General features: G+C 59.2%; 1 protein-coding gene across 11 annotated transcripts in view; it reads left to right on the top strand.

Moving 5' to 3' along the window:
* Positions 1–6,545: 6,545 nt before the first annotated feature.
* The window catches only part of TNS1 (tensin 1), a 62,089-nt gene continuing 43,889 nt past the window's right edge, over positions 6,546–24,745 (top strand). For 2 of the 11 annotated variants that reach the window (XM_068138892.1, XM_068138895.1), the window contains exons 1-3: positions 6,551–6,618; positions 7,905–7,942; positions 22,779–22,817. Coding sequence is in view for 2 of the 11 variants with exons in the window: in XM_068138898.1 (XP_067994999.1) it covers positions 15,143–15,169; positions 22,779–22,817 (66 nt within the window). In the remaining 9 variants the exon portion in view is untranslated. Of the gene's footprint in view, positions 6,619–7,904; positions 7,943–14,619; positions 15,170–22,778; positions 22,818–24,745 lie in introns of those variants that run through there. The other 9 variants (XM_068138896.1, XM_068138897.1, XM_068138891.1 and 6 more) reach the window with 8 other exon arrangements.

Genomic DNA, 24,745 nt, shown 5'->3' on the forward strand with positions numbered 1-24,745 from the left:
CTGCACCCATCAGCACTTGATGTGTGTGAGATCCCTGTGCCAAAGGACAGCCCTGAGCAGGGGATCCTTGTGCCCATGCAGTGCCTGGTGTGGGCACCCATTCTACTCTGCTGCCTGTGCTGGGGAAACTGAGGCAGGGAGGGGAGAGGCTGGTGAACAGTGTGGGGCTTCCACTGTGCCACCCTCACTTAGCTCCTTAACCTTTGGGAAGCTGTCCTGTGCCTGGCAGGCGGGCATGGGTCATTCTGGCTGCACTGTGCCAGCAAAGCGGGTGCCAAAGGCATCACTGGGCAGTGCCTGGGGGAGTGTTACTGCAGGGTGATGACAGGCTAGTGTGTGCTCAGACAGGGACCAAGCTTGGAGGAGGCAGAGGCCCTGGCTTCTGGGGACCCCATCGTGTACCATGAACACAGGACTGTGAGCTGCTGAGGGCACAGAGAGGTGCTCAGGGCTGTGGGTGGGTGTGTGGCACTGGCAAGATGTGGGGTGGTGGTTGTGCAGTCCCATGTCCATCCCTGTGTCAGCATGTCCCTGATGTGGGTGTGAGAACATGGGTACATGTAACACACGTGCTTGTGTGCATGCATGCTAATCAGCATGCAGATATGGCAGAGGTGAGTGACCTGCAGCTCACACAAGTGTGGGTGTACGGCAGTCCTCTGGGGAGCTGCCATGGGGTACATGTCCTGACATGGGTGTGTGTGCATGCCCTCTTGTATGTGCATGTGGGCTAGCTGCATTTGCAGCGGAGCTTTACAGTGCTGTGAGCTCTTAGAGGGGGGACCCCAGCCCTTTCCATGCCCCGATGGGCACCAACACATGTGGTGTGCTTGAGTGTGCCCCAGCACATATGTGCAACGTGTGCATGTGCCCTGTGCAGCCAAGAGCAGTGCAGGGACAGCTCTGCTAGAAGCAAGTGCGGGGACCTTGGGGACACAATGACTCCAGGGGTGGGGTGGGGGGGTGATGCACAGAGGACTCCTGCCAAGGCTGGCCCTGCTCTGGAGGTACATGCCTGCACCGGTGGTACCCATGGGGGTAAAAGGAGCTCTAAATGATGCTCACAGGCAGTGTCCCTACAGCCACCCTATCCCTGTTGCATGACCCTTGTCTCTGCCCTTCTGAGGGGCCTGGGCTTGTCACAGCAGTGAATGGGAGGGGGTGATTTATGCAGGGGTAGGGACAACCCTCTCCATTGGGGCTTTCAATTGTGGGCAGTAACAAAGTTGATGAATGAGGGAAGTAATGTTGCAGAGGGGGCATATGGATAGGTGTTCCCTGTGTGTTTGGTGCTGTGAGCAAGATCTGGCTGCCCCAGCCTCCCTGGGCCTTGCTGGCATAGGGGGACAGGGAGTGCTGTCCCTGTCTGTCCCCTGTCCCATCTGTCACATCTCCACAGAGGTACCTCTACCACGGGCTGGCCAGGCACAGTGGAGTAGTAGTGTGTAGGGTGATGGGACCAGGATAGTTTTGGCAAGGGGTGCAGCACTTTAGGGGATTCATATGCCACACCAGCCTCTGGGAAGGGCAGCCTACCTCTGCCCTTTCTTTCTGAGTTGGCAGCTGTATGTAGCATACAGATGGGAAACTGAGGCATAGGCAGGGGAAGCCGTTAGAGTGCTCATGTCCCCGTGCTAGCTGTGGCCTTTCCTATGCTGGTGTCTGTACCCCCAGTGCGTTCCTCATCCTGACTCACATCCTCATGGCCAGCTGCGCACAAGTTTCCAGGTTGGAGCCAGAGTCAGCATCTATGAGCAGAGGGGAGTCAGGGAATACAGACACGGAGTGCTGCCTGGCCAGGCTCCCCCAGGACGGGCCAGGGCATCTATCTGCCAAGTCCACTCCCTTCTGGACCGCGGGCTGCCAAGCTGTTCTCCATCCCTCCCGGAGCTTGTCCCCCCCTCGCTGAGGCCCCCTTGTTTGGTGCATGGACGTCTACCACTCCCTCCTAGTTTCCCATCCCGGGACCACCCAGGGGACATGAGTGGGGGGTGGTGAGTGGGACACTGCTGCAGGACTCAGTGGAGGAAGAATGGGGGTGAGGTGTGTGGTAGGTTCCCCCTCGGATCAGCAGAGGAAATGGATCTCAAATGTTTGTGTGTGTGTGTGTGTGTGTGGAAAGGGGCTGGGACAAGGCACAGCCCCAGTCCTGGGCGGGCAGAGCGAGGGGCCGGGGGTCTTGGGCCGGCGGCTGGGCAGCGCCAAGGGCAGCATGACCGGGCTGTGCCTCTCCTGCCTGCTCTGGGTACGGCCCTGCACCGGGGGGTACTGGGAGGCACCGGTCGGGGGGGGAAGCAGGCCAGCAGCACGGTGGGGCCCGGCACTCGGGGCTCAGAGAGGGGCTGGTTCCGGGACCGGGCGGTGGATGAGGCTAGTGGTGGCGGGGAGCGGGGGTAACCGGAGGCATTTGCACTGGGGCGGGCTGACTGGGAGCAAGGGGAACCGGCAGAGCTGTGTTCGGACTAGAACCGATTCTGTGGGAAACGGGAGACGGGCAGGGATGGCCGGACGTCGGAAGAGGGCTGGGGGAACTGGACCGGGAGCGAGGCCGGGGGAAGCCCCGGCGACCTGGGGAGTGAAGCGGGACCCAACCGGGGGGAGAGGCGGCCGGTGGGCGCTGAGCGAGGAGGTGCATGAAAATAAGACCGCTATGGGATGCAGGACAGGGACACCGGACCGACCACCAGCCTGCGGCACCGGCCGAGGCCGCTCGCCTTCCCCAGAGCTGCGGCTCTGCTACCCCACGGAAGGAGAAGGAAACTGGGCAAATCGGGGGGAATCCAGTTAGTTTGGGGGTCTGCTCGTCACCCCCAGTCACCAAGCTACTCTGAGCCCTACGGCACAGCGGAGTGCAAAGTACTGGGTGAGCCCGAGCCCGCAGGGCTGGATCGGGGTGTTCCAGTGCCCTCCACCCGCCCCTGCTTTGCAGCCTCAGGGGAATTAGGTGTTCGTCTCCGACGCGGCACCTCTCTGCAGTGCTGGGCAATGGATCTAGGCCTCCTAGCTCCTGATTAATCTGGCGTCTCTCTCCAGTGCTTCTTCCAGCCCAGGACACCTGGGTCCCCTTCCAGTCTCCTTGGGCGTCCATGTTGGGGGGGTCTATGGCCAGGGATGCCCATTTCCCCCCTTCCCCCACCGTTTGGAGGCTGGCTCTTGGAAGTGGCATTCCCAAGAAGCCCCCTGCCCCTAGACGAATCCTCTCAACAGTTCCCACCCCTGGGGGCAGGGAGGCTAACTGGGATCCTGCCAGCATGGAGGTGGGACAGGGTTGTTTCGTGGGATAGGCTGGTTCCACCGCAGGCTGGGTGGGCAGGGTGCTGTCCTGGCAGCAAGGAGGTGGGTGCTATGTCGGCAGCCCCCCCGGCATGGGGATGGTGTTGGCAACGGGACTAGCAGAGAGGGCTCTGTGGGGTGGGAAGTGGTTGGGAAGCTCTTTCCCTAGCGAGGATAATTACCGTTAATGAAGCAGGCCCGTACAAACGTGAAGGGACAGGGCAAGTTGGGGGGTATGTGTGTGGCATCCCGGCTGGGTCCCTGGGAGCAGGGGGGTGGGGGGCAAGGCCTCTTCCCGGGGCACCCCGCAGCAAAGACGGTGCTTTGCATATGTAAACGAGCGGATGGCATCGTTAGGCCTCGCTGTCACCCAGCAACTGCCCTTGACCTGCGGGAGCTTTTCCCATGGCTGCAGAGGGCTGCTGATGGGTGGGTGATGGCATGCCTGTGCACACGTGTGTGGATGCATGTGGGTACACCCAGCCGGCTGCACCTTGGTCCCTTGTAGGGTGGCACAAGCCCAGGGGCTGCAAGAGACTGGTGAGTGGCCCTGCAGGAGCAGATGCCCAGGAAAGAGGGGCTTGCATGAGTGTGTACAAATCTGTGCAAGCATGCAAACGCTTGCACATGTGCCTGTGCTCAGGAACATGGAAATCAGCACATTCATCTGCTGCTGCAGCTAGTGGGGATGTGCTTGGTTGCACATGCTTGTGCACGCACCCACACAGGCTTGGGTACACCAGCATGCTCACAGACGTGCATGTGCATGCAGCTGTGTGACACATGCACCACATTCAGCACCTGCAGCCCTGTGACAGCCCCGGTGGTGTTTGTATACACGCAGACATGCAGCCATTCTGCCTGTCCGTGTACGCACAAAGGAAACTGAGGCAGGAAAGTTTTAAGGAGGAGTACCTGGCACCCCGAACCTTTGGCACCTTCCTCCCCCTGGATCTGGTGTGATGCTGAGGACAAAGGAGACTGGGGCACCCAGGCAAGGGGGTGCTGCTGGGCCTCTGCCTAATCTCTTTAGTCTTGGCATGAAAAGGCAGACTTAACAGGGGCTCACATCTTTATCTGGTGGGTGGGTGGCCAGGGCTGGCATGTTGCCAGGGGGTGCCCTTCCCCAGAAAGCAGAGAGGAGGTTGGGAAGGGCGCTGTCTGCCTCTAGCTGTGCCAGGATGCTCTCCACTAACTGAACACATGCACATGCTTGCACACTTGCACCCTGGTGTCTGCACGTTAGGATCCATCCTGCACTCACACATGTGGGCTGTGCCAGGCAGGGTGGGCATGACTGCTCACTCAGGGGCACCTCATCCTGTACACTCTTCTGTGAGATACCTGAGCACATGTAGCCTGGTATGCAACCCAAAACATGGTGTGACACGAAGACATCACCTGTATAGGCACCCTCCTGGCTGCCCCAGAGTGTGCACATCTGTGCTGTGTATTCACACATGGACATGCAAAGACATCTGTACATGTCTATGTTTGTGCCTTCATGGATGGTCACATGCGTACATGTGTGTACAAGCATCTTCACCCTCCATGCATGTAAGCTTATGTACTTGTGCTACTTGTGCCTGCACACACATGTTCACAGAAACATTGTACACAGGCACATGTTAACAGGGACACACATGTGAATGCACCAACATGCAGGGAGACAGAACTGCACACCTCTCTGCACACGCACGCACATTTGTGCACACACATACCCACATATGTGCACAATACATGTACATGCAGACACCTGTGAGTGAGCACGCACACATACACATGTGCATGCACACATTTATGCATGTGCACACACACATAGATGCACATGTACATGCATATATGCACAGAGACACACAGCACACACCTGTAGATGTAGACACGTACATGTGCAACACATATACACATGTATACACACATGCACACACATAGATGCACGACACATACATGCACACATACATACATACAAGAACATGCACACACAGGTATATACACACTCATGTATGCACATGTCGATACAGACATGGACACATGCGTATGTACAGACACATACACACGTGCATGCATGCAGACACATGTACATGCACTCACGTGGATGCACACAGGTGTACATGCACACACAGATTCACAGATGTGTGCACACACATGCACACACGTGGGTGCACACTGGTGTACATGCATGCACACATGTGGATGCACACACATATTCATAGATGTGCACGCTCATGTACATGCAGACACACACGGATGCACAAATGTGGACATGCACACACATGCACACACACATTCATAGATGTACACATTCATGTACATGCACACACACACGGATGCACAGATGTGGACATGCACATACATACCTGCACACACATTCATAGATGTGCACGCTCATGTACATGCACACACACACGGATGCACAGATGTGGACATGCACACACATGCCCACACACATTCATAGATGTGCACATTCATGTACATGCACACACACACGGGTGCACAGATGTGGACATGCACACACATGCATACACACATTCATAGATGTGCACACTCACATGTACATGCACACACACACGGATGCACAGATGTGGACATGCACACACATGCATACACACATTCATAGATGTGCACACTCATGTACATGCAGACCCACACGGATGCACAGATGTGGACATGCACACACGTGCACACACAGATTCACAGATGTGCACACTCACATGTACATGCACACACACACGGATGCACAGATGTGGACAGGCACACAGATGGGGGCATGCATACACACGCACTCGCACAGGCACACCGCCGTGCACGCGCACACACGCGCGCTCTGGCTCGCTATGACGCGGGAGGCCGTGGCTGAGCTCGTGTACGCGCGGCAGAGCGTGCCTGAGCCCTCTCACACGCGCGTGCACAGACCTTCACTGGCGCGCCCCGCCAGGGGGCGCCAGAGGCTGTCCGAGAGGTGCAGCGGCGAGGTGGGGCAGTCCCCCCGCCCAGACTCCCCACACGCGGGCGCGAGCCTCGGCGTGCCTCCACTGCCCCACCCGCCCCGGCCCCGCTGCAGGGGGCACAGCCTCGGGGGGTGGCGTGCGGGGGGAGCAATTCTTCACACCAGGGGGTGGGTGGAGGATGGTGACCCCTAGCTAGAGGGAAGCTGAGGCAGGGCAGAGTGCCCGGCTCTGTGCCACCACGTTCCTGCTAACGAAGCCCTGTGTGTCTGTCCCCAGTTCCAGAATCGGGACCTGGAGGCCCCCGCGGCACACACCTTCAAGATGACGAGCTTCAAGAAGGTGAAGGCGTGTGGGATCTGTCGGCAGGCCATCACACGCCAGGGCAGCACCTGCCGAGGTGAACTGTGGCTGCGGGCACGCGTGTGTGCAAGGGGGTGTGCTGCGGAGGTCTGGCTGTGGTGGAATGTGAGTGTGTGCCTGTGGGTACAGCCGTGCACATGAGCACTACGGTGGGAACTCGTGGCTGTGCCACCCTGTGCCCACATGTGCGTGCATGTGTCAGGGCAGGAGGCTGTGGGCAAGCAAGGAGCGTGGTGCTTTGTTGAGCAGGAAGGTGGCTGGGAGGGGAGAATGGCACATGGGGGCACTTGGGTGCATGCATGTGACTGTGTGTCAGTGGCCCTCGCGCAGCTGGCCTGCAGCTGTCACCATGCGAGTGAACGCAGACGTGCAGCAAGTGTGCAGCTGTCAGCACATGGGTGTGCACATGCGTGCAACTAATGTGCAACTGTCACCTTGTGGGTGTGCACAGGAGTGTAAGTCTCTGTCCCCGGGTGGGAACTCGCATCCTCTGCTGTGCCTGCTGCCTGTGATGCCCAGTGGGACACAGGCGGTGTCACAGCCCCTTGCACGTGTGCTGTGCTGCTGAGCAACGTGTATGGGGCAGTGGGAGGAAATGCTGCTGGCCACGGGAACAATGTGTCTTCCTGTGCTGCAGGAAACGTCCCCAAGGGGGGACAGGGCCTGGGAGGTGGCCGTGACCGGGGCCATGCTGTGCAGGGACCCTTGTGTCCCCTGGGGATGGGACATGTGGCTTTGTAGGGCTGCCCAAGGGTGTGGTGGTGCCCTGTATCAGTGTATGTCCCCAGCAGTGGCAAACATAGGCTGGCACTGCCCATGTGCATGTGCTGTCCACTGCAGCGGCACCGGCACGAGCGTGCAACACTAGCGTGCAGGCAGATGGGAGCATGGGCACAGGGGGTGCCCCCACCATGCCCTCTTGCATGCCAGCGTGTGTGTGAGGCCTCGTGAGACATGTTCAGGCATGGCCTCACTTGATGCCGTTAACCCCTGGGCATTGGGGTTTGCACAGACACACACTTCCCAGCACACTGCCCTGGGGGGTGGCTGGCTTGTACACATGGGTGTGTGCCCCAGTGCGGCCTGTGTGTGCACATGGATCTGTGGTGCTGCAACAGAGTGCGTGCCTGCATGCGTGTGAGGTGTGGGCCTTTGTGTGTGCATGTGCTGGCAGCTTGTGCCAAGTGCCAGGGTGCTCCATGCACCATGTCATGGGGTCCCATGTCCTATCCTGCCCTGTGTGTGCAGTGCCTGTGAACTGCCTCCCCAGCAATGCCCTCTTTTCTGCCTCTACTAATCTTGTCTTGTCTCTCTCTCCCTTAGGCTGCAAGCTTTCCTGCCACACCAAGTGTCAAGCCAAGGTAAGGCTGGTGCTCCAAGGCATACCCATCTCTGCCTGGGGGGCACTAGGGGTTTGGGGGGGAGAAGCCACCATCTATGCCAGCTGACCCATATAGGCTGGTGGCTGTGGGCTGGTCATCGTGGCACTGATGTTGTCTGTGCCTGTCTGGATATTGGACTGGGTTTTCAGGTGCAGCTCTGCTCAGAGGCTCCCAGCATGGGTCCATGCCTCAGTACCTGGAGTGGGGTGCCCTTTGCCAGGATGAGTGCTGCTGCATGTGGATGCCATGCACCAAGGCTGAGTGCTGCCAGCAGCACGCAAATGAGCTGAGCACCTCACCTCTCCCAACGCCCAGTGCTGCTGGGGGCGGATCTTGCTGGTGGGAAGGAGCAGAGCCCCAAGGATTCTCAGCAGTGATGTCCATCTGTCCATCTGCCACACCAGTGAAGGGGGACCCTACTGCAACCCAGGTTCTCCAGGGAGCTGGGCACAATGCCCTTTGCTATGCTGCTGGGGCTGGGGTGGTGGTGCGTTCCAGAATCTCCAGGGAGGCATGTGTGCCAGCCAGCTCTGGGGCTGGCATCTTGGGCAGGAAGAGGCTGTCACGCCCCAGGCGGGCAGCATAGGCTGGGACATGCCCATGCTCATGCCCCACTGGGCAGGGAGAGAGAGGAAAAGCCTGGGGTGGAGGTGAGGGCTTGAGCTTGGGGCCAGGCACGCGTCAGGCTTTGCAGGGTGCTGCGGCGTGGGTGGTGGCATGGAGCAGGCACTGGGAGCAGCCCTGGCATTGAGCCTCAGCTGAGGTGTCAGAAGATGTGGGGGCTGTGGGGGCACCCTGGAGGTATGCCTGTCACCTTGGATCCTGAGCAAATCAAGGCAGAGGTGGCCAGGAGGCTCAGCAGGGCTATGCCACCCTGGAGACCTTGTGCCACCCTAGGACCCTCTGCCAACCCTAGGACCCTGTGCCAAGGACTCCCCGGGGCTGAAGCCAGAGAAGGTGTGCTGTGGGCATAGAAGGGCGTGGGGTGAGAGGATGCCGCAGTATGTCAGGGAGGATCTGCCAATGGTTTCCGGGCAGGAGGCAGCATTGGGGAGTGCATGGATCTGGTTGTGTGCCCGGTGGAGATTCTCTGATGTCTGCTGTGGGGTGTCACACCGAGAAGGGGTGTCATGCCAGGATTCCAGCATATGGGTAGCCTGTGCACAGGGGCAGCCTGTGACTTGCTCCTGCAGCTGGCTGCATTTCATTAGCCTCTGTCACCCTTCTCACGCTCGCTGGAAGCTGGAGCCCCCTCGGTGGAGCCAGCTAGCTGAGCGGTGTGCTGCTGGGGGTGTGTGTGCATGGGGCCAGGGGTGTTTTGCAGAGCTCCTTTGGGCCAGCGCCCAGGGAGGGGCTCCTCTGCCTGGGCAAGCGGCCAGCTGACTCACACGCTGGCTTGTTATTGTAGGGTCTTGAGGGAGAGTTCATGTGGGGAGGGGGCTTGGCACAGAGAAAAACTGGCCTCTTGTCTACCTGAAGTCCCTTATGTTTAACCCCTGCACTCTCAGGGTACTTTGGAATGAGAAGATGGACTCATCTGCAAAGTGCTGGCAGCTGCACATGCCAGTGCTTCTTCATTGTGCCCTGGATATGCTGCTGAGATCCTGGTGCTCCCCATTCTGGATCTTGTCTCACCCTGCTATTGGCAGCATCTTCCCCATGGTCTCCATATTTACACTGCTGGGACCTTCCCTGACCCCTTGCTCTGCACCCCTGGCTGCCCCTCCAATACAGCCAGCTCCTGGAGAGCTGCCCCCAGGAAGCCCCCAGTTACAACCCCCCAAATGGAGTAGGTATGGTGAGAGAGGGGGAGAGGGGCGTGAGCTGTGAGCAGCAGAGTTGTCATTGTGGAGGTGATTGGTGTGGGGTGCCAGGTAATATCACGGATGTGATGGGGATACAGGAGAAGGGTCACTGGGGTGTATGTGGGAACACTGGGAAGATGTTGGGGTGCTGCTGAGTGCCACATCCCCAAGGAGGCAGTGAGGGGGCAGAGCTGTGCCAGGGTGGGCAGGACCTGGGCCCTGGAAGTGTCCTGAATTCTTTGAGATCCCACCCTGCCCAATGGACAGTGGTGGGGACAGGACTTAGACCCATGCCTGAGGTGGCAGTGATGCTGGCAGGGTGCCCAGCACCCGTGGGCGGCTCTGGAGGGGCCGGGGCAGCTGCACACACATAGGCTGGGAAGGACAATGCCGTTCCCATACCCATGTAAGGCCCTTGTGATGCGTGGCCCCTCTGCCCAGGGATTTTTCCTCACTTAGTAAACTTCCCTCCTTCTGAGGGAAACCAGTGGACAAGGGAGCTGGATGGATGCATGGACATTGGTGTGCATCCAGCCTGCCCCATCGCCACACCAAAACTGCCTGCCCAAAGCAGGGGTGGGTGTGTATCTTTCTTTGAGAAGTGAGGAAACTGAGTCACGGTGCCCTGCCTCTGGGCACTTGGAGGTGGGGGACATGACATGGAATGAAGTGCACTCTTTCTGTGTCAGTGGTCAGGTGTGGGTGAGCCTGTGTGTTGGCATGTGCCAGCTGTGGCACAGCCAGGATCTGGTGGTAACACTGGTGATTCTGGCTGGCATGGAGGGATAAGCCTAAGGATGCTCCGGGCAGTGGGGCCACACAGGCATGTCCCAAATCATGGAGCAAGGGAGATATTGGAGGAATCCCTGTGCCGTGGGACATGCTCACTCCCACTGGGGTTGGATTTTGACATGATGCTGCTTGCAGAGGCTGAGAAAAGTTGGGGGACAATGTTTCTCCTTGTGGTGGGAGCCAGTCTGGTGATAGCCAGTTTGGCTGGGGGACAGGGAGAGCTGCAACATTTGGCTGAGTAATCAGCTGGCGATCGCTGCTAGGTAATTCTGGGAAGTGGTGTATGTACCAGTCCTTGGGCCTGGCAGGGCTCCAGCCCACCCCACTTTGCCTTGTGCCACACTGGGGCTCACATGTCCTAGGGAGATGCAGGTGCTGGGCTGTGCAAAGAGGGAAAACTGAGGCATTGGCACATAGTGTGGGGTAGAGGCATCCCGGGGCTGCCTTGACCCCTGGTGTCAGCCCCTGAAGAGTTGACATAGGGCTGCTTGCCCATGTATGTGAGGGTGTATGAGTGCCTGTGCCTGTGTGTGAGTGTTCATGCATGTGCCTGGGGGTGAATGTGTTTGCACAGCTGTGCCCATGCCTGTGAGTACATGATCACCTGTGCTCGCAGCCACCTCCGTGTGCCTGTGAGCCTGTGTGTGTGCAAGAACATCCACCCCTGCACACGAGTGTGCTCACACATGGGCCACATGCATGTGCTCAGAGGTCAGTGCTATCTACCCTTGCTGGCTTCATGCCAGGCATGGCTTGTTTATCAAGTGCCCCCCTGCAATGGGACTCCAGGGGTGAATTTGTCCATCATTAAACCAGGAGCTGGAGCAGGGCCATTGCTGGGCAGTGAGGCGCATCCTGGCCAGAGCAATCGCTCCCAGTGCCCACAGCATGGCCAGGCTGCTGGCAGTGGGGGAACACAGCAGGATCATTGCTGTGGTGTGTGGTGGTGGTGGTGAAGAGGACATGTGTCTCCTGTCCTCAGATGGTGCTGAGGACCCCCCAGCTTGTACAGCAAGTCAGAGCCAGGAGAGGAAACTGAGGCAGGGAGCAGTTGGACCCTTCTGCAGAAGCTTTATTTATGGTCATGGGCACCCTGCAGCTGTGCCATGGGCAGTGATCTGGGCAGTGCTAGGGTTATGGCCAAGTGGTGGATCACTGACTCGCCTTGTCTGTCAGGAATGGGGGCTGTAGGGAGAGAACATCCATGCCCCTTAGCTCTTGATAAGGTTCATGTGGCTGTCATGTCCCCGCTCACTGCCCCAGCCATCCTACCCTGCTGCCTCCTCCTGGCACAGTGGAGGGGATGACGTGCCAGTCAGATGGGGATGACATGCCAGTCCCTGTCCCTGATTCCCCTTAGAAGTCCCCCCACCCAGTATTTCAGGACAGCTAACTAGCAACACCCTTGGTCTCCACAACAGAGCCATGGGGGAGGAATGCCACAGGACCTGGCATGGGCCCATGTGGCTTGGGGGGCTGCAGGGATCAGTCCTGCCCCAGTGCCATTCCAGGTCATGATTATGCAGCAGCTGTTGGTTTGGGGTTGGTTGTTTTACCTCGCCCTCCCCTCCCCCCCGTTTTTCCCCCCCTCCCTTCCTCTTTCCTTTTTCCCTTTCTTTACATCACTACCCAAATATTCACTCTCTCAGCTCCCAGGGGGGTGGAATTTGACTCAGCTGCTTGGGGAAGCTGGGGCCTTTTCTGCACCCTCAGGTGCTGCTGCATACAGGGACGGCAGGCAGAGGAGCAGTGATACTGAGACTGCCCACGCTTGCTGCACTGGTGAGCTCGGTCTGGGGCTGTCCCAGAAGGCGTCACCTGAGGCAGCAAGGACCACTAACTTTCCTCCCTGGGGGCTCCCAGATGTGGATCCCATCCCCCAGGGCCCTGTGTTGCTCAGAGGCAGGATCTGGGCTGGAAAGGTCTCTGCCCACAGACCCACAGAGGGTCTCTGCAAATAATTTCCCACTTATTTTCTCCCTTTCCATACTATCCACATCCCCCATGGCCACTGCTAACTTGGACCTGCCATGGCAGGGGTATTGGGCCCTCAAGAACCCCTAGCATCCTCCAAGGGATGGCACCAACCCCAAAGTAGCTGAAGGGTCTGGTTCAGGTACAGACCCTGCATGGGGGCTTCATCTCCTCCTCTGTGCTTTCACCTCCAGAGATGATCCTTCCTCGATGTCTGGTCCCCAGGTGATTATGCTCAAGGGTGCTAATTTTGGGTCATGGAGAAGCTGGTTCAGGCAGGCGGTGCTTTCTCTGGAGGTGCTAAGGGGACCTTATGCAGAGGATGCTAGAGCCACTTGGCTGACTTCTGAACCCACTCCCTTCAGCACATTGACGTGGTGGCTCTGGGAGATACTTTGGTGTCTGGAGTTCAGGGATGTTGTCAAGGCTTCTCTGGCAGAGTCCTGTGAAGGGAACGTCATCTCCCCAGGGGACAGCTCCCATCATCGCTACAGGGACCGGGACATGCTGTCAGTGCCCTTTGCTCACCCACTCATTTCCATCCTCGTCAGTCACTGATACTTTCCCATCCATCCCTGACTTTTCTGAAGCTGGTGTTTCCCAGCGTTCAGGAGCTGTCCCATGGCTGCTTTCTGAGGAGCCAGGGCTGGGTGGAGTCCATGCAGGGGTCTGTACTAGACACGAGTTGGGGTCTGTGCCCAGATCCCCTGGCACAAAACGTGCAGTGCCTCTCCATCCCAGTTGTAGTGCTCCCCTCTTTTTGGCGTGCCTGCTCTTGGGAGGCTGTTTGGGGGTGCCAATGGATTCCTGGTGGGGGAGATTTGTCCCCGAAGTGGTGACTATTGTGATCCAGCCCTGTGCCCTTGGGTGCCAGTGAGGGCTCACACTTACCCAGAAGAGGGGTGAGGAGGTACCCCACGGGGATTTTGAAGGTTTGGTACTTCATTCTTGCCAGCGGGAAGGATCTGTGGTGCCTGTTGGTGCTCCCATCCCACGGCACTGTCCAGCTACTTGGGAAACCGAGGCATGGAGGTGCTGGGAAGGATCTGCTGGACTGGAACTGCATTCACGGGTGTGTTGCATCTTACAGAGGAAAGCAGGGGGAGAGCCCCTTGCCACCAACCTCTCCCTGTTGACTTTTGGGGGGGTGATGAGCAGGAGAGGTCCCCAGGGTCCTGCTGTGTGCCAGCTGAGCCAGCCTCGGCCTTTTGGCTGTGCCTGGACTGTGAGGATGGAAACGCAAACAGGAACGGGGAGGTGTTGGGCGAGAAAATGTCAACAGCGCTGGGCTAGGGCCGGGTGCCTGGCTCGCCGCCTTCTCGGCCGGCTCGCTGCTCTGTGGGCCACTGCCAGGCAGGCTTCCCCTTGCCATGCACCACTGGGGGCTTCCACACTTTGCTTCCGGGTTTTGCAGCGCTAAGCACTTGCTCGGGCGGCAGGGCTAGGACTGGGCTGGCCCAAGGGTGGCCAGGGAGAGGAGGGTTCCATCCGTTGCCACAGAGCCCGAGGAGGAGGAGGAGGAAGAAGAAGGGAGGAAGACAGTGAGGATGTTAGGTGCACTCCGGGTTTGGGACAGGCAAACAGGGACTGGTGTGTCTCTCTGTGCCAAGGGACAGCTGGGACTTTTCCAGCATTTTAGCTTCGCTCTTTAATTGGGGTGGGCTGATAAATCTTCACATCCCTCCAACACCAGGGGTGTGGGGTACCCAAGGACCATTAATCGGGCATGGGGGACCAAGTTATGCGAAGGGGTGCCAGGCAGAGAAAGGCCCCAAGAAGGGCCCCACACCCCCGTCTCAGCCACCCCCCTCACCCCCCCGCCAAGGGCACAGGGACGCCGGTGGCGTCACGCGGGGCGATAAGGCCCCGACCCCGCTGCGCCCCATCGCCTGCCACGGCCCCTCCAGCACGGGGTACGAGGTGCTGCGCAGGGGGATGTGGTGGAGGTGTGAGTGAGGTATTCTGTGAGCAATGGGGCTGCCCACTTGCCAGCACCCCTCACCCAGGGCCATCTGCCCGCGACGAGCTTTCAGTTGCCTTTAAGGGCGTATTTGGGGGAGGCGAGGGGAGCGGAGCGGGGCTGGACTTGGAGCGCGCCGTGCAGCTGGGGAAGAGAGGGAAGAGAAGAAAGAGGGAGAGGGAGCGACAGGAGGGAGGGGAGTGGTGGAAAACGCCGCCCGGGACCCCCTTCCTCCCCAGGGCCAGGGACGGGGCCCCCGAGCTCCCCAGCCCCCGGTCGCCCCGGGGGTGCCGTGGGGAGCGGGGGGCCGGCGGGACCCCCTTGCGCTCCTCCGTCGCTTGCGGGGTCCCGCTTGCGGGGTCCCGCTTGCAGGGAGTGAAACCCTTCGGTCTCTCCCCCTCCTTCCCTCCCCTCCCTCCTCCCTCCCTCCTTCCTTCCTTCCTTCTCCAGACTTGGCCCGGGGAGGGAGGGGGGCTCTGCCTGCAGTCTGCCTTCACTCCTGCCCGCCCGGGCGACGCTGGGCTCCCGCCTGGTCCCCCCTCCCCCCCCGCCCTCCCTAGTTGCCCCCCCGGCCGCCCCCCCGGTCGCCCCCGGTCCAGGTGAGGCCGCGCCGTTGACCCTTTCAGATGTAGGGAGGCGAGACCCCGGATGGATTTCGGGAGCGTCATGAACAAGGTATGGGCGGACGGCGAGGGTACGGGGGTCCCTAACCCCTGCTTGGGGGGCGTGCGGTGGGTGGGTGCTGCGGGAGGTGGCATCTGTTCAGGGGGCGGAGGCCACGCGCCACGCGTGACATCCGAGTGGGGATGGGGTGGTGGGTGGCTGGGGGTTGCTACACCCCTATATTGGGGTGTCCTCAGCTGTCGTTCTCTAAAGGGGGTCTCGGGGCGCGGGGAGGACTTGGACTGGAGCAGTGCAGTGCTTCCAGGGAGGAGGGTTTGGGAAGGGGGTGAGGGCTGGTTGGCTGCTGGCTGGGAGCTGTAAGCGGCTTGGAGGGGCCGTGCCCTCTACGCCCACCTTCCCATCTCGCCGGGGCGGTGACCCGCTGGGTGCCCTGGAGCGAGGCACGGAGGCACTGGGCTCCTTGTCCCCCCTGAAGTGGCTACGGACCTGTCCCTCGGGATTGAGGGCTGCGCGGGAAAGCGAGTTCCTGCCCCGGCACCCCGCTCCCACGCCACGGCTAGGGGGTGCGATGCCGGGCGGGTGCCTGTCACCCCGCACGGAGGGGGACAAACTAGAGGGGCAGGCCCTGGGCCAGGACACCCAGGCAGCCCACGGGTTAACCCCCCCCTCCCCCCCGCCCGTCCCACCACGGGACCGTCAATGGTTAAACCCCCGGTTAATGAGTGGCGAGGAGCTCGGCAGCCCCGGCGAGTGCCAGCCCCCCCCTTCCCCTCCCCCCCCTTCCCCCAGGCAGGGACCCCCGTCCCCTCGGCGCTGCCGGCACCGCAGAGGGTTAAATTCGACAGGGCAGGTCCCAGCGCAGATGTTTTTGGGCCGTGCTCGTGGGAGAGGAAACGGTGGAGAGAGGCATCAGCCCTCTTAGTTTTAAGGGGAAAACAAGGAGAGGGAAAAACCCCAACCAGCTAAAAGAGAGAACTGCTCCCTGCCTGGGTCACCTGATCATGCTTGGTGGCAGGGTCAGCCACTGGTGACCCCAGTGTGGGTGCTGAAGGGCAGCTGGCAGGGACAAAGGAGTGACAGTAGCTGTGCCCCCCTGGTCCTCATGGAGGGTGGTGAGGTGGCATCTGCTGTATGATGAGTTTGGGGTTGCTGTGGGACAACCAAGTGGTCACCCTATGCCCTTGCAGCATGGTGCCACTGGAGCATTGTGTGTCTGTCCTGCTTGGAGTCTGAAGTCATCCCTGGGGGTGACATCCCCAGGGAAAGTCAGCTGGGAGAAAATGAGCTCCCAGCCTGTGCTCTAATGAAGTCTGGCTTGCCCCTTTTTCAGGAAGGGTGGGGCTCTGTGCCTTCTTTGTGTCCCTGTTTTTGGGTCCTGAGCTGAGGGGTTCATTTACACCATTTCAGGGGTCTGCTGGAGCAGAGTTGCCCTGGGCCACCCTCCTGTGCCTGGCCTTGTGCAGCCTATCCCTGGGGCATCTTACCACAGTGTCAGCAGTCCCCACTTAGCACTGGAGCCACCCCACTGCGTGTTATAGTGCAGGGAGGAAAGTAAACCCCCAGTACAGGCCCTGGCCATGGAGGAGCAGCTCTGTTGCTCCTTAGGCCTCCTGTTCCCACACCCCTTGACCCTATAGATGATGAGGGACAACAGTTTTGGGGTGCTGCTCAGCAGTTGGCTTTCATGGCAGTGTCTCCATCTTCATGTGGTTGAGTGGGGACACAGCACCTACCTCAGTCTCCACTTGCTTGGGGCTTTCCCCCATATGGGGAGCCCTAGGCTCAGACCCCTTAGGGCAGTCAAGGCTTATTTTGGCCCCTTGACCATCCATTGAGGTGTGTCACAGCTCCATGGGCACTGGCACTGATGCCGTGGGGCAACCCAAAGCCGCTTGCAGTGGGGTCTTTATGGTTTGTGCTCCACCAGTAGGGCAGGGTCCCATACAGGACTCACCACAGGGCACAGGCAGCCAACCTGCTTGTTCATGGGCCCATGTGCTGGCCACTCAGGCATGAGTACCTGTGCTCTGAGAAATCTTGTATCAGGATCCATTTCTTGACCAGTCCCATGTGAAAAATCTGTGCACTGACCAATCCTGTGCTGGAATCACTGTTCTGACCAATCCTGCATGAGAATCAGTGCTCTGGCCAATCCCATGCCAGAATCCATGTAGAGGCCAATGCTGTGTGAGAATCTGTGCATTGAACAGTCTCAGGTGAGAATCCAGTTGCTGTTCGATCCCGGGTAAGAATCCATGCACTGGCTAATCCAGTGTAAGAACCTGTGTATGCACCAGTCCTGGTGAAGCCCCCTGCAGCAGACTGTATTTTAGCCAATCCCAGCGTGACTCTACTCTCTGGCCAAAACTGATAGCTGATTTGTGGCCAAGGGGCCAAGCTGATCAGGGGATGGGGATGACCTCCACACGTTGCCTGAGGCAGCCTGGTTGTTGAGACCCCATGGGACTGAGGTGAGGGCTGTCACTGCAGCAAGGTGGCAGTATCCACAGTGGCTGGCAGCAGGGCATAGCTGGGGGCTGTGGGGCCAGTGCCAGGCATGTGCTGGCCTGCAGGACCGAATCCAGACCTGCTGCCTGCAGATGTTGCCTTTTTAGGCACTGGAGCACAGCACATCCTTGCTCGTGGCCAGCCTCCTGCCAGGCAGCATCCACTGCCAGAGTAGGGTCAACCCTTGTCCTGGGTGTGTGGAAGCAGCTCTGTCACCCTTCTAACCCTCAAAACTCCCTTTTCCCCTGCAACAGGCCTTAGGATGCTACCTTCTCCCCCTTTCTCTAGTCAGCACTTGGCACTCTGGGGCCGATTGCTCAAATCACTCTTAAGCTGCCCTGCCCTTATTTGGGTTGAAATAAGGGCTATTTTAGTGCTGCTGCCTCCATCACAACCCCTCAGAGCTTTCCTGTGCATTGCCTTCCCCATCAAGTGTCCTGTCTCCCTGTACTGGGGCTGCTGGCCTGACCAGCTGTGGGCTGCTGGAAACTGTCACCCTCCTGACTGTGCCATGGGGTCCTGGGATGTGCTGGAGTGCCAGTGGTGGCCCTGGGGCCACTGTGGCTGTGAATGCCTTATGTTCTCCACAGTATCTCAGCCCTGATCTGCAGGGCTGGGCACACCAGGTGACCTGTGTCCTGGCCCTGCTGTCGCCAGCGCGGGGATGGGCTACAGGGCGGCTCCCCAGGCACATACCTGGAGTGAGACAGAGGGATGGGGTCTGTCCCAGCCTGGGGAGAGATCCCCAGCACAGTGGTGGCTCTTTGCTCTGTGGTACCCACCTTGAGTACCGACAACAGGTAATGTAGGACAGGGTAGTCCGGTGGCCTCTGCCCTGGCACGAGTTCTGCCAGGCATCCAAACACAGAGGGGATGGCATGGTGACAGCCTCTGGCCCAGCTGTGGGGCGGGCCCGGGATGCTCGGAGGGAAGCCTGGGAGCAGCGAGACCTCTGTGCCCCAGTGTCAGCCCAGCCTGACTCACCCCGAGCCGCTGGCCAAGCTGCTCCCCGGCACTTCCGTACAGCCCTTGGTTACACCCACCCGAAGCAGGAACACTCAGAAGCAGTAAAGCCCCTCAGCGCTGGCGGGGGCATAGGAGGGCTGTGTGATGCTGAGGTGCTGCCTGCTCGACAGGGTCCTCATGTTGATAGGCCAGGGCTCCGCATAGCTGCCTGTGTCTCACGCTGGGGCTGTGCAGGGCAGGGTGGAGCTGGTGCGAGGGGGGAGTGGGTGTGGATGGAAACATGCCGTCCTCCCGCCGAGGACTTGTTGCATAAACAGGAGATTTGCCAGAGCTGTGAGAAATGTGAGGGAAGGAGCAGGCAGCACGTGATGTAGTCAGCAGAGACCTGAACCCTGTGTGCTGGGCAGGGAGGTGGGCAGAGGGGCACTCCCTGAGCTCAGATCCTTACGGCTGGCAGGAGGGAAGGATGCTGCATCTGGTCTCACTGGGAAGTGGGGAATATGGTTGCTGGAGAGAGGAAAACCTTCTCCAGCATCCCCAACTTGATGGTCCTAAGAAGTTCCCTTAAAGTGCTTTCTAGTGTGGGGTGCCAGAGGAGGGCTCTTGCTCTGCCCCACACTGCAGCTAAGAGGGGATTCAGCAGGGCTTGGTAGCTGTGACAGGGCTGGAGTGGCTGACGAGCAGAAGGGCTTCTCGGTCTGGCTGGGGAGCTGCCATGGCCTGTGTCCCTGAAATCTTTCCTTGCATGGAGCAGGGTCTTGGGGTGAGCAGAAGTGGGATGCATGGGAAGGTGATGTGCAGCTCAGCTGGAGCATGGATAACACAAAGCTCAGGTGACGTTGCTAGGGAGGAATAGGTTCCCCATGGAGTGATGTGGGCTGAGCTGGCATCAGTGCCACCTCAGCACTGTCCTGTGGAATGCCAATCTGGTCACTGAGTCACCATCCTCTTTGGCAAATACATTTCCAGATGCCGGGTGGTTTGGGCAGGGGACCCCTTTTACTGAGGGATAGAGGGAATAAGGTATCTTACTGACTTCTTTTGGGGTTCACATCCTTCTGGGCAGGGGAAGCCAGGAGGGTTCTACCTGCCTGATACTGGTTTGCAGGGACAGACAGGTTTGAAGTGCTAGGAGGGTCCCTTTTGACAGCTCATCTCCATCTCTGACCGCACCAGCTGGGCTGGCTTGCTGCTGTCTGGGTGCTGGGCTGTGTGGAAAGCAGCTCAAGCTTGCTAGGGTCTGCACAAGGGCTGAGGAGGCTGCTGCTGCAGCTGCTCCCAGCATTGCAAGGGTCAGCACCAGCCCGGATATCGGCCAACTCAGGAATGTTTATCGGAGCTCCTGGGGAAGGGAAAAACAAAAACCACCACCCAAAGGAAGGGATATGCGTCAGAGATGGGCTTGCATCGCCCACCGGCAGCTGGGCGGGCCATGCTGTGGGCTGCGGGCCAGTGCTTGCCTGGCTCCAGCAGCCTGGCTGGGGGGGACCCCTGTGCTCCCTAAGCCTGTGCCATGACTGTTGCTGCACAGATGCAGCTTGCTCCCAGATCACAGGGTCCCTCTGTGGAGGTTTGTCTCACAAAGTGCCACCGGCGTCCCACAGGCTGGGCCTCCAACCCGTGGGGATGCTCTAGATGGAGCAGGACACAGCAATGCCCCAGAGCATGTCCATGGCTGCAGGGGTTATTTTGCCGAGGGAGATGAAGGATCTGCGAGGGAGGGAGGTGTGGGCGGTGGTTGCAGCATAAAGAAGGCTCCGAGGTGTCTCATCACTGGGTATGTGGTGGATGTCCACATCTCTCCAGCTTTGCTTGGTGCTTGTGAACTGGTGCCAAAGTCCCGACAGGGATCTAGGGTGCATGCAGTAGCTGGTCCCCAGGCTGTAGCTGGTGGGGTTTGGTGGAGGAGGACTGCTCTGCTCTGGGGAGGTGTGGCCAGGGGCTGGCAGGGGTTTGCCGGCCAGGTGTTTATTTCTGGGCTTGGACACCTTGAAGGTGTCAAGTTACTCTAGGTGTGGTGACATCTGGCTATGAGTGAGCAAGCCCACTCTCTCCAGGGAAAAGCTGCAGTCCGTGGCCAGTCCTTTACGAGACATCGAGAATTCCTGCCACTTGTGGCTATTGAGCTTCATTTGCAGGGGAACTGATTTTGCTGCTTTGCAAACCCTGGGTCTCAGGGCAGCATCTCATGGGGATATGGCTGCTGGGAGGGACAGAGTTACGACCTGGGGGGCCTTGGGCTGGTGGGGGTGGGTGGCAGCCCCGCTGTGCCTCATTTCTCACATTCCTGGGCAGGGCTGCTGGGCGGTGGGGTCGCGGCGGTGGGGGCCAGGCTGCAGGAATGCAAACACCGGTAGGGGGGAGAAGAAAGGCTGCTGTGTCTGCTGTAGTGAGGCAAAGCTCAGACCAGGGGTGTGCAGGTCCCCCCACCTTTACCACCCTTCCCTGCACTGTCCTTGCAGGGTTTCTTGGAGATGGAGTTGGTGGCAGTGCTGGGGGTTGCCATGGACCTGTGTGCAGTTAATACTCTCGCTGGTCCTGTGGGGCAGCAGGGATGTTCCTGCACCCCTGGGTCAGTAGCTTGGTTTCCCTAGGAAAAGGTCCATTGCCTGAGGCAGGGTCTTGCCTGTTCTCGTTGAACCTGGGGTGTGTTTGAGCCAAAGCTGCAAGAGGCACAGAAGCTGAAAACAGCATTACATTCCTGCAGTCCTTGTAAAACTGCCTTTTTGGGATGAAAGAGTGCCTTACAGCCTGGGTTGGTGTATCCTGTGGATGGGAGGAGCAGTGTAGGGTGAGCTCAAGCCCATATTAGACATCAGAGAATCCGCTAGGGCAGGGAAATACAACCATGGGTACCTCTGTTTTCTTTCTTCAGCTGAAGGTTACATATGTAGCCTGCAAACCTTCTAGCGCCCACAGCAGAGGAGGGATGGGCATGGACCCTACCTGTCTGTGAGACCACTGTGCCCCATTCTGGAGTGGGGGGCTCTGCATCTCCCCCCCATCACCGGCCTCAGGAGCTGGGGCTTAAGTGTGGTCCAGGGGCCCTTGGTTGAGCATCCCCAGGAGAAGAGTAGAGTGGTGTGCAGGGTGCGGTGTGGCGTATGGTGAGGCGCTCGCCGGCAGCTCGCTGCCGGAGAACATTCCAGGGAGGCTGGCGTGGGGCCAGCGCCGAGGGGCAGGGAAAGGGGCCTTTTATGGAAGCGTTTCTGCATTAGAATAAAATCATAATAATAATGCGCAATGGAAGGGAATGGGAGGAGGAACCCCTGAAGAAAACAGGCGAGATGGGAGCAGGCTGGCAGCCGGGCAGGGGGCAGGCGCTGGTCATTGCCCTGCGGGGACCAGGATGGGGTGGGATCCGGGTGCTCCAAGTGGAGTGCACGGCCAAATCCTGCTTTTTATGGCCCAGAACAGGGGAGGCTGAGTGGGGCTCGGGGGATCACTGAGCTGCCACGCTCAGGGACCAGCCCCTGAGTGGTGTTCGGCACACTGGCTCAATGCTGGGTCAGGGCAAGGGATTGATGGCTGGGGATCACAGCTTCTGGGGACACACGGCGGGGTTCAGAGAGGAGAAAATGCCGCGAATCTCACCCACCTCCTACCGCTGGCATCTCCCTCTCAACTCGGGGCCGGAGCGGCTGTTCCCGCTGCCCCCGGCACGAAAAAACAAGGCGCTGGCTCTCCCAGCTCGGCGTGCTGCTGCTTCCCGACGAACTGGGGTGCACGCAAAACCCAAGGTTAATTGTCAGTAATTGCCGCTGGTAATTAAGGTAACAATAGCTGGGCTGTTCAGCTGGCTGCTGCAGGAGGCTCACGAGGCCAGGCTGGGATGTGTTCCAGGAGCTGCTCTTGGCATCAGGCAGCCTTGCCATGCGGTGCCCTGTCATGCCCACCCAAGGCTGGGGCTCCCTCATTTCCCTGGCTATTGGAAGAATGGCACCGTCACCGTGGCCCCGAGCCCACTCCCCTTACCAGGGAGCCCTGCCTTGACCTTGCTGCTCTGACTGTGCCTCTGCGCAGGGTGGCAGGGTCATGCACCACAAGTGCCTCTGTCACCCCTTGGACAGGAGTTGGTTTTGCTTGGGTTGGGGAGGTGGATGGTGCAGCCCAACCTCTTCCTGCATCCCATGCTGGGCTGTGGTCTACAGGGACTAATCCTGGCCCTCTTTCTGCTTCCTTGCAGGCTGTGACCCCCTGCTCCCCCACTGTCAACTATGAGCTGGTAAGCAAGCCCTCACCATGAGCTGTGCATGGCAGGCAGGGTTCTGAGGATGCTGGGTGGGATGGACACCCTATTCTGCACTGGTGTAGGGGCTTTCTCTGCTTGGGAGTTTCCTGGTGTTAGTCACCCACCCCCAAAACCACAGGTGTCCTATGTTAAGATAAATGGCACCCCTCCCTTTGCAGAGCTGTGGGTGCAGCATGGCTGGCTGCAGGGCATCCTGTGTCACAGCAACATGAATTGAGGCAGCCCAGCCATCAGACTCCTGGAGCTGGAGCTTTTGGGAAGAGGGGTTTGCAGGGTTGTTGGGAGGGTCAGGAAGATGGGATGTGACCTACCTGGGCTCTAGGGTACCCCCAGCACCAGGGGCCTCCTCTCTCTAGTCAGAGCCAGGTCAGTTTCTTGCATGTGCGGAGATGGCTCTACCAGATGTATCTTTGGCTCAGGGCGCCCAAGGCGGTGCATTTGCAGCTTTGTTATTGTCACCCTGTTCTTTTGTCCCTCCTGGGGACCTTTCAAGGAGCAGCCGGGGCCAGAGCGGCGCACAGCCCTTCCCACCCTGTCCTCTCTGGACACCGAGAGAACAGCTGGGAGCCCCATCTCCTTTCAACCCACTCTGGGGACAATTGAGTGTGGGAGCACTGGGCAGGCAGCCCTGTTCCCTTGCCATGCTACTTCAGGGATGGCAGGGCACCAAGGTGGCATCAAGAACAGGACCATGTTTGGGGTAGAGGTTTGGGAAGCATGGCATGGTAGCGCCTACCATGCATCATCTTGCCAGCAGAGCAGCATCCCTGCCCTGTTCCCCAGCCTGGCCATGCCTGCAGGAGTGGGCAGAGTGGGCATATGGTGGTGGTGAGGCCACAGTGTGGCCACTCTTCCTTCTTGCTCCGCATGTGTGCCAAGGCTTGCTGGGGCATGTGTTGGGGAAAGAAAGACCTGGCAGGGTTTCAGCTCCAGACTCAGCAGCCTGGAAGTGCTGGGGTGGCTGTGCTCCATGTGGGGCCCTGGGCTGGGCACCCCATAGAAAAACCCACCTGAAAAGTGAGGTTAAGGGATGGTTCTCTGGTCATGAGTGAAGTGCGTGAGTCCAAGTGAGTGAGGGTATAGGGTTGGAGCAGAGTATGCTGCCCACCCTGGAGCCCTCTGGTTGTTATCTGCCCTGGGTTTAATATCTGCCTGCACCTCCCCTCCACCCCTGCCAGCCTCCTTGGGCACTTATCACCAGCAAAAACATGTTGGCTTTGAGCTGGGACCGTTACTGCGGCTTAGAGAGGAAATCAAAAGGGGTTTGCCCAGGCCTGTGGCTAGAAGTGGCAGCCTTGGCCATGCTGCCAGAACAGCCTGGTCTTGGAGGTGCCCCTGGTCCTAAGACCTCCATAAGCCACATAGCTGTGTTCCTTTGCTGTGCCACCCCAAGGCACCTCAACCAGCTGTCCCTGGGCAGAAGTGTCTGTCCTCTGCTTTGTGTATTTGGGGTCTGGAGACTCTTAAACCATCTTGGAAAGTTAGTTCCTATCCTCAGCTTTGTTTCAAAGCTCTCCACAGACTCCAGTGGTGTGTCACCAATTTTGCCCCTTTTTAGAGCATCTTGGACCCTACTCTGCTCCTTCTGGGGTCCTTCACTGGCCCCATGAGTCTTCAGTTTGTCTCTGGGAGCTGGGGCTTCCCGTGGCTGGTGGCCAGGCTGGGTGTAGGGCTGTGCTGAGCTCACCTTGTTTGCTTTCTGGCTGTGAGGTATGAACATGGAAGATCTGGATGGGATCCCAGAGGTGTGGGGGGTATTGGGTGCCCACTGTGGAGCAGGTGCAGTGTTCAGCTGAGCACTTTCCATCCATGACAGTGCTCTGGTGCGGAGGGCTGCTGCCTGGAGGCAGGATGGTAGTGCCCTCGGTACCCAAGCATCTCCTGGCTTTCAAGGGATTCCT

Source organism: Melanerpes formicivorus, unplaced genomic scaffold, assembly GCF_026170545.1.
Source record: "Melanerpes formicivorus ecotype bairdi unplaced genomic scaffold, bMelFor1.0.p_v2 SCAF_5, whole genome shotgun sequence".
Taxonomy (NCBI): Eukaryota; Metazoa; Chordata; class Aves; order Piciformes; family Picidae; genus Melanerpes; species Melanerpes formicivorus.